This window comes from Zonotrichia leucophrys, chromosome 3 (assembly GCF_028769735.1).
Source record: "Zonotrichia leucophrys gambelii isolate GWCS_2022_RI chromosome 3, RI_Zleu_2.0, whole genome shotgun sequence".
NCBI lineage: Eukaryota > Metazoa > Chordata > Aves > Passeriformes > Passerellidae > Zonotrichia > Zonotrichia leucophrys.
The window spans coordinates 65,062,062-65,071,266 of record NC_088172.1 but is presented as its reverse complement, the minus strand read 5'-3'; the positions used below and the strand labels follow the sequence as shown (position 1 = coordinate 65,071,266).

The 9,205-nt window shown below is 49.6% G+C and overlaps 1 protein-coding gene across 1 annotated transcript; it reads right to left on the bottom strand.

The window, feature by feature from the left end:
- Positions 1-244: 244 nt before the first annotated feature.
- On the bottom strand, positions 245-9,003 carry DLL1 (delta like canonical Notch ligand 1). The gene is made up of 11 exons (XM_064708576.1): positions 8,085-9,003; positions 7,481-7,792; positions 7,219-7,279; positions 6,725-6,982; positions 4,219-4,279; positions 3,611-3,741; positions 3,296-3,465; positions 2,952-3,168; positions 1,200-1,992; positions 970-1,084; positions 245-627 (listed from the first exon to the last, which is right to left on the bottom strand). The coding sequence occupies exons 1-11, from the start codon at positions 8,142-8,144 to the stop codon at positions 622-624; spliced, it is 2,184 nt and encodes a 727-aa protein (XP_064564646.1). The 5' UTR covers positions 8,145-9,003; the 3' UTR covers positions 245-621.
- Between the last annotated feature and the right edge of the window lie 202 nt (positions 9,004-9,205).

The following is a 9,205-nucleotide window of genomic DNA, read 5'->3' as shown; positions in this document are numbered from 1 at the left end:
AATAACATTTGCACAATATTCCATAAATACATTTATATACAAAAAAATATAGTCACATAGACCCGAAGTGCCTTTGTACATATTTACCAAAAATTTTAAATTATAAAAAAATGAACATCACAAAATACTCAAGCTTTACAATTATCATGAAAATATTTTTACAGATTCAAAAAAATAACACACTTTTTCTCACCTAGTAAAAACACATTTTAGTATCAAAAAAGACAATAAAGGCAGTGTTTGTGTCTCTAATTCAAGAAAAGACTGGCTCATAATAATCCAAAATATACACTTCAGGCAGTGCATGCTTCTTATGTAGTAATTAAGTCCATTCATTTAAATATATATAGAAAAGCAACTGACCATAGTGCAATGATAAAATTCATAAAAGGCAGTGCAACAGTAATCCTTGAACACAGACCCTTGCCTGGTGTCCATCTTGTTTCTTTATTTTGCAGTCACTTTGCTAACTTCAGTAGAGAACCAGCTCAAGCCTGAATTTAGTTTCTCAGCAGCAGTCAGTGAAGGAATCTATCTCCCATTCCTCTCTCAGCAGCATTCATTGGGGCACGTCTCCTCTGAAATTGTTCTGAACAACCACCTTGCCATATGACCTCTGGTTTACACCTGGAAAGAGAAAACACAAGCAGAGATCAGGAGAGGTTAATGAAACATATGAAGAGGGCTGTAAGGCTGCAGAGGGTCAGGACTCTGCATAAAGCACACCAAGGAGTGAGTCAGCACACCTCAGCCATTGTACCCTAGTCTACAAAACTTGTCAAACCCACAACATGCACAGCAGCAAGTCACTGAGCTTGTCTTTACAACATCCACAGCATCATAAACTCAAGATGTCTGGATTTCAACAGGTACAAACCACTGTGTGGCATCATGGAAAAGAGTTTATGTGCCCTGGCATGTATTGGATGGGAGCTGCAGACTTTTCTCTGCTGTTCCAACTCTACTAACCTCAGTTGCTATGATGCACTCATCTTTCTCTTCTGATATGACATACACCGACTGGTACTTTGTGTCCTTTGAAGTGGAATATACTGAATCTGGTCGCTTTCTTTCAGAAGTATCACTATTGAAGGCAAAAAGAGAAAGAACAAGTCAGATGACTGTTGCTTAAGGCTACCTATGAGATATACACTCCCCCTTCAAAGCCAAGCTGCCCCCTGTCCTCAGATGTGAGATACCTCTTTAGTTGTACTGCACTTTTCTCCTCTGCCTCTGAATCGTATGTTTCACACTTGGCTTCACATTTGCTGTGCTCCTCCTTAACTGAGTCCTCATTCTTGAGTTCATGCACCAAATTGTAATCCACTGATGGGTATCTGACTTTGTAGCCATTTTTATCAGAGTTATCGCTGTGAAAGTCTACTTTCTTATTCGTGTTTTTAATCTGAGTGGCACCAATGACACTTATGGAAATGTCCTTCTCGCGCTGGCAGTTTGCCAGGTTATTCATAGTCTCGGTCTCACTCCTGCAGGCATCAGGCTGGTGGTGCCTCTTCTGCACTCGGAGCCTGATGCACACCACCACGGCAGCACAGCCCAGCAGCAGCATGAGGACCAGAATAATCCCAGCACAGACGGCGATCCAGGGGAACTGGGAGTTCTGGCCTTCCGTGTACTTTTCAGTGAAGTCCACGATGACGGGGCCCTGCGGCGGCTCCGGGAGCAGGAACTGGCAGTTGAGGCCGCCGTAGCCCCGGGCACACTCACACACGTAGCGGTTGTTCCTCTCGTGGCAGGTGGCCCCATTGTGGCAAGGGTTGTGCTCGCATCTGCTCACCGGGGTGCTGCAGTTCTTCCCGTTGTATCCTGGGGGGCAGGTGCAGGAGTAGTCATTGATGCCATCCTGGCAGGTCCCTCCGTTGACGCAGGGGAAGGAGGCACAGTCATCCACGTTGTCATCGCAGTGCCTCCCAGTGAAGCCAGCCTGGCACTGGCAGATATAGGAGTTGCCCAGATCCACACACTGGGCTCCTGCAACACAGCAAGGGGGAAGAGCTGAGTGGTGGGCAGCCAGACACAACAGCCCCCCACTTGCTGCTCTTGAGGCAAAAGGTATAACCAGCAGCTGAGGAAAGGTCAGCTTGACCTTTGACAAGTCTAATCCAACATAAAAAGCACATGTTTTTAAGAAAGATTTTTGTTAAGCAGATTTATTTTTCATTCTCAATTGTATTCCTTTTTTAACATTTCATTCAGCTTGAACCAGAACACTAGTCCGGGTCAGATTAACACCGCATCTCATGTTACAGAGTTTGAGTGGCAATGAATAAGGAGGATTACAGTACAGAAAGTCTTCACTAGTTTAATCAAAACAGGAAAATTACTGTTACCAGATTACAAGTAATAATGTTTAGCACTTGTGTGGCATTTGCATCCACAGACCTCTAAGACTCTTTGTAAAGGATTTGAAAGTATAATCTTCCACGTTTTCATGCATGAAGCTTCAGACCAACTTACTTGGCCATAGCCCCCCCATCAGAAAATACAATCTGAAGCAATGGCCCAAGCCATGCCACTGCTTTCTCAGTAGAGATCCTCCTCCATCAAGTCAACTATTGACATGAGAAGGACTTTTTTACAAGAGGATATAGTGGTAGGGCAAGGCAGAACGGTTTTAAACTGAAAGAGAGCAGGTTTAGATAAGATGCAATGAAAAAATTCTTTACTATGAGAGAACAAGTTGCCCAGAGAAGTGGTGGATGTTCCATCCCTGGCAGTGTTCAAGGCCAGATTCGATGGGGCTTTCAATAGCCTGGTCTAGTGAAAGGTGTCTTTGCCCATGGCAGGGGTTTGGAACTAGATGACCGTTAAGGTGCCTTCCAACCCAGACCATTCTATAACTCTATGACTGGTCAGTGTGCCTTGATCAGTGTGCCTCGTTATGAACTCCAGACCAGACACCAAAGTAAGGGTATGCTGTTTGGCCTTACCATTAGCACAAGGGCTGGAACTGCAGTAGTCGATTTTCTTTTCACAGTTGAAGCCAGAATAACCCAGTGGGCAGCGGCAGCTGTAGCCCCCGTCAGGGTTGTCGGTGCAGCGCCCGCCGTTGAAGCACGGCCCGTCCGCACACGTCATGGCGCTCAGCTCACAGTTCTTCCCATAAAAGCCTGGGGGGCAGGTACAGGAGTAGCTGTTCTCCAGATCCTGGGGGAAGGAAACGAGAAACTATCAAAACATTGTCTGAACTTGCTCTGAAATCCAAAAAGGGATTTTAAAAATTAGTAAAACTGACATTAACTCCGCCCTTGGAGGAGTTTAGCAAACAACTTACGGTGCAGCTTCCACCATTCTTGCAAGGGTTGGCGTCACATTCATTGATTTCAATCTCGCAGTTGGAGCCTGTATAGCCAGGTCGGCACGAACAAGTGTAGCTCCCCTGACCAGTGTTGGTGCACGTGGCACCATTCTTGCAGGGCTTGTGGTGAGTGCAGTAGTTCAGGTCTGTAAAAGATATATTTTCTTTTTTTAAAGAGAGCAGCCAATATGCTTGCTACTTTGCAAGACTAGCAGACAGTGGGCGAGCTGAAAAAAGTTGCCTGCTTTCTGCATTTTAAAACAGATGCTCTGGCAAGGACTGAGAACTCACCCTGGTTGCAGAAGAGGCCACCCCAGCCTTCCTGGCAGTTGCACTGCCACGGCTGCTGACAGGTACCATGAAGGCAGCCTGGGTATCGGATGCACTCATCACAGTATCGCCCCTGCCAGCCCACTCTGCACCTGAAAAAAAAGATGACAAAAAATTCTCTTCAGATTTAGAATTCTCCCAGTTGGAAAGCCTATCACAAACTCTGCAAGCACACCGATGCCAGGGATGAAGTTTCCTAAAAGCCCTCGGTGATCCTTCATGTGAGAAAGTCACCAAGTCCAACCGTAGCATCAGCTTTCATCAGCCCTAGCTATTTCTTCCACTTCCTTAGGTAGACCCATGGTTCTGATAGTTAATTTGCTTACTCTAATAACAAAGAGCCAAATCCTACACACAGCACTGTAAACCCATTAGGTTAATATTAATGGCAGTGATGTTTGACTTATGGAATAATACTTTGATCTGGCATCAACTGGATATTTCAAATTTCCATCTAATATGATGAAAGGCCTTTAAACCAACCCTTCAAATGTCCAATGGCTTATTTAACACCAGAGCATCAACACTGAAAGACAAAGAAGGAAGCAGGAAGGGAGTGGAAAACTTACTTGCATTCCCCCGGCTTGTCGCATAAGCCGTGCTGCTCGTCACATCCAGGCAAACAAATCGCTGTAAACAAACCAAGCAGGGAAAGACATCAGCACTGGTGCCAAAACAATTCTCTTTTACAAGTCTGAGTCTGGGAGCACCTTGTGGGTGGGGAGTGAGTCCCTTTTACTGGGTTGGGGCAGTTAAGCGCAGCTGAATTAATCTCTGGAGTCTGAAGGAGTATTGATCTTGCCCCGTAACTGGGCACTTTACTTATCACCAGGGATGAGCATTCTTCTTAATACAGTTGCACACAGACAAAAGAGGGCTCACAATTGCTCCCTTCCCCACAGCCCCTCACCCCCCTTCCCTTCCCAGTGAGGGTCAGAAGTCCTTTTTTCCAATTCTATGCACACAGCTCCACCTCTTAATATCCCCCGAAAGTGTGTGTGCAGATAAGAGTGGACAGCTGGTGTGCAGGGTGCCAGTGCAAGACAGCTGCTCTATTGTCTATTCTCTCCCAGCAGCTGCCCCACTGCAACAATACCCCGGCCCCGGAGCCAATGGGGCCGGCGGCCGGCCACCGGGCAGCCTATCCCTGCCCACAGCTAATCTATGGCACGCGCGTGATTTCGCTGCAAAAAAACTTTTTTTTTCTTATTCAAATAAATAAGTCTAAAGTTCTTCCTCCCTCCCTCCTTCCCCCCTCCGCCCTGCTCCGAAAAGGGGCGGGTGGGTGGGTGCAGCCCTGGTAAAAGAGGTAAGCGGGCCAGCGGGAGGGAGGATGAGAGAAGGGAAAAAAGGGACTTCTGCTCATTACTTCGCCTGGTTATGGAACTCATTAAGCAGGCACTGCAAAGTTTTAATTCAACAAAGCCAGCCGGAGACAATGGCATGCGAGGGGAAGGAGGGGGGAAGAAAAAGAAAGAAAGAATCAGTGCTGATAATCAGATCGCCTCCAAGTTGGAAAGAATGGAGCTGGGGGCAAGGCAACGGGAAGCAATCTGCGACTGGCAGTTCCACTCACTAACGGCAAAACATTCTTTTTGCATGCACACATAAACACATATCCCCTGCCTAGTAGGTTTGTGTCAGTGCTATAAGCTGGTTTTTTTTTCTGAGAGGGAAAACACAGCAGAGAACGTACGTAATGAGTCAAGAAAGATGGACAGCCTTCTGCTTCGCTGTTGGAATAGCAGAGATGTACAGGCATTCAAAAGTGCTGACAGCCCCAAAAGAGCTCATTATCAAAATGCTTCCTTTTTCCCCACCCCTTGACACAACTGGGCTAGGCACTTTTGATCATAGGAAAGGTTGTAACTCTCATTTAAAACACTATCAAAGAAAATGCAAGCCCCTTTGCCTGCTGTTTATTGTACAACATCTTACCGTGAACTCCTAAAAGCATCCTAGCACTCACTAACAGTGTGAATAATCAATCAGGAATGGTTTGATAGCAGCTCAGCTGAGACCACAGTGTAGGTGGGTTTAAAGAGAAACAAAAACACAAGAAGAAGAAAGCTGAGAGGCTGCTTTGCAGCCTGGAACTGTTTTCTTCCTGCCTGCCTGGCCCTTGGATGACGGCAGAGGAGCACTGGCCCAGTACGTCATCTGCCAGCGTATTTCAGACCCATGTATACACACAAACAGGGAATGCCGTCACAGGCTGCAGCAGGGGCTCTGTGTGCACATTTGGGTGTACACTGCTATGGATCTACAAAGGGCGGAATCTCATACAACTGGAAAGTATCTGACATCCTGGACTATCCTGTCTGTGATCTGCTTACTGTCCCAGCTTTTCCTGCTGTACCAACACACCACATTCCTCAAAAACTTCAAGCTCTGGGGTATGTTTCATGTCCCTCACTACTTTATTGATATTAATTATCATGGCAATGGGACAGAAGACAGATGAGGAATAAGTTGAACGTTCTCGTGGCCCCATGTGCAGAAATTGTTAGTGGCAGCATATAAGTACCCCAAATGAGAAATGTGCAGTCTAAAAGCCATAGAGAATGTCTTGGAATTCCCAATATTTTTCTTAATACAAGACCACAGAGGATCAGACCATAGCAAGCCTACCGGCTGTCACATGGATATTGCCAAAGCCTAGCTCCCTCCCCTGAAACTATGTACCCTGTAGGTGATGATATCAAAGTTGTGTGGCTGGAGGGTGGATAGGTATAAAAAGTAGTCCTGATATATTTTAATAAATCCTCAAGCAACTGCTGAACATTTTGCTTCCAGATTAAATGATCTAAAGCAAATGAGCAAGAGTATAGTGTTGGCACTGACATTTTGTTGGCTTGAGAAGGGGCTGTCTGCATTAACTTTCTGTGGCAATGCTGACATCTCCCATCCCTCACACTGGTAAGGCTTGGGCACAGAACCAGACATCCATCCGCCATTGCTTGGTTCTCCCTCCCCATGGGGCCTGATGTCAGAGAATCAGCCCTCCACCAACCCCAAGTGCTCAGGAGACACTGCTGCAAGGGGCACCCAAGGAGACAAGGAGGTGACACTTACGCTCAGTGCAGTACTGGCCTTTCCAGCCCGGGTTGCAGACTTTCTCGCCACGCTCTCCACAGGTGAAGTGACCAAAGGCATCATCCCGGGGCCGGCAGAAGACAGAGCAGCCTTCTCCGTAGTAGTGCTCGTCGCACACGAAGCGATAGGAGTACTTGAGGTCGGTGCGGCCGCTGCTGTGCAGGTCCTGGGACCACTCTTCACCCACTGCCAAGTGTCTCTGGGTGGCCAGGCGGCTGATGAGGCGCTCAGGGTTTTCTGTGGGGAAGTGGAGAGGAGAGTGGTTAGAGAGCCCAAAGCAGGCAGGGCACAGGGGGTCTCTGGTGGGAGGGGAGCTACAGAGGCAGGATGACATGGCTGCATGCCAACAGGTTGGCCTCTGTTGCCACAGCTCTACTGTGGAGGAGAATGTGCTACACACTGAGAGAAAAGGGACAAAATAGGGTTGCAGGACTGGGATTATTACAGGGAAAAGTGTGTTTCAGGACACTTACCAGTGGTGAGGTCATCAGGTGAGTCCGTATGCAGAGCCTCAATGATGAGCGAGAAGGTGCCCTGTGAAAAGAAGGAGACACAACCGACCAGGAGCGCATGAGAGCAGGTAGGCCCAAGGGACAGTGCCACCATTCCCCAGGAGTCAGCAGTCATTATCCCCCTCCCATCTTCACACTTCAAGGGGATTGGTGGCCTCTTGGAATGGCACGGGACGGGACGGGATGGATATGTGCCGCCCCTCCAGCATCGCCCCCCACTTACGGGCCAGGTGAAGCCGAAGGGGAAGCGGATGGGATTGCTGAAGGCGGGGTCGGCACCGCCCGCGCCGTCGGGGACGCTGAAGGAGTTGGCGCCGAGCACGGGGGTGATGGCGCTGCCGTAGGTGCAGGGCGGCTCGGGGGACACGCTGGCCTGGTAGTGCTTGAGGCAGACGCGGAAGAAGGTCTTGCAGTCGCACTGCTGGAGCCCGCCGGCGCCGGGGCCGCCCCCGCGGCAGCAATTGCGGTTGCTGAGCAGCCCCTTCTTATTGACAAACTCCTGCAGCTTCAGCTCGAAGACCCCGGAGGAGCCGACCTGCGGGGCGGGGACAGCGGCCGTCAGCTCCCGAGCAGCCCGCTCCCCAGCCTGGCCCCGGTGGGCACCCCCTGCCCGCTCCTTACGGCTGCAAGCGGCAGCGACAGACCCCGGCATCCCTGCGGGACCCCTGGTGCCGGGATCCCCCTGGTGCCGGGACCCCCCGGTGCAGGCATTCCTATCCCCGGCATCCCCGCGGGACTCCCCGGTGCAGGCATTCCTGTCCCTGGCATCCCCGGGGCAGGGACCCCCCGGTGCAGGCATTGCTGTCCCCCACGCCGCGGGCACTTACCTGGCAGCGGCTCAGCAGCACCGAGAGGACGGCGAGCGTCAGCAGGAACCGACCTCCCATTTTGGAGGTGCAGCTCTGGTGCCCTCGCTTTCCTCCCCCTTATCTTCTCGTCAGAGGGAAAAGGGGAAAGTGTCTTTCGGGATAAGGGAAAAAACACAGCGGCCAAAGCCGCTCGTCCCAGCAGAGCTGGAAGAGTTAGTGTCACGGTCTCCTTCTTTCAGGAGTGTCTCTGACTTTTTTTCCCTTTTGCCGATACCTCTAAATGTAGTCTGTCGGCAACTGACAGCTCTTTCGGATGGCAAAAGAAAAAGAGAGGAAAAAAGGACGGGGAAAAAAATAATATTTATCTGTTAAACTCTTTTTCTTTCGCAATCCACGATGGTCCTCCTTTTCTCCAGGAAGAAAAAATAAAAATAATAAAATAAAAGCAACTTAATTCCCAACAGAGGCAGAGAAAAGGCTTCCCAAGGAAGATTAAAAATTGGCGATCTGGAAATCCCTGCAGAGGCAGCGGCGGAGGCAGCGGCGATAATTCCCGGGGCGGTGCGATTCGGGAGCGGCTCTGCGCGGCTGCGCTCGCCCAGCGCACGTCGGGGCTGGTGGGTGTCAAACAGCAGCGGTGGCGGGCAGGTCACGTCGGAGCCTTGATCCCCTTTTTCTTTTTTTTTTCTCTTTTCCTTTTTTTTTTTTTTTTTTTTTTTTTTTTTTTTTTTTTTTTGCAAAGGAAGCGAAGCTCTCCTTCCTTGTTGTGGGTTTACTTTTGTTTTGAGAGGAATCCCAGCCAACAAAAATAAGCTCGTGTCTCAACAGCAGCGAACAGAGCGTGTCCGGGTGTGCTCCTACGGGGGAGGGGGTGCCTGCTCTGCGCTGCTGCGCTCCGCTCCGTGCCGCGGCTCGGCTCGGTTCGGCTCGGCGGCTCTCTCCGAGGGTGAAGCGCTAAGGATCTGCCTCTCCTTGGGCGCCTGCCGCCCTTATATCCCGCCGGCCGACTGCATGCCTAATGAGATGCAAATGAGCAGCCCCCCAATCTGGCTAGAGCTGTCACAAAGGAGCCACTTTTCCCTACCCTCCTCTCAATGGATCGCCAAATGGTCAGTGAGCTGTAAAATGTGCAACCCTCC

Excerpts from the sequence above, each read along its gene's own strand:
- DLL1 (XM_064708576.1), bottom strand. The coding sequence starts at position 8,144 with ATGGGAGGTCGGTTCCTGCTGACGCTCGCCGTCCTCTCGGTGCTGCTG. Across the intron at positions 7,793-8,084 it reads TGCTGCTGAGCCGCTGCCAG|GTCGGCTCCTCCGGGGTCTT; the intron begins GTAAGTGCCCGC and ends CCCGCCCCGCAG. Across the intron at positions 3,742-4,218 it reads GACAAGCCGGGGGAATGCAA|GTGCAGAGTGGGCTGGCAGG; the intron begins GTAAGTTTTCCA and ends CTTTTTTTTCAG.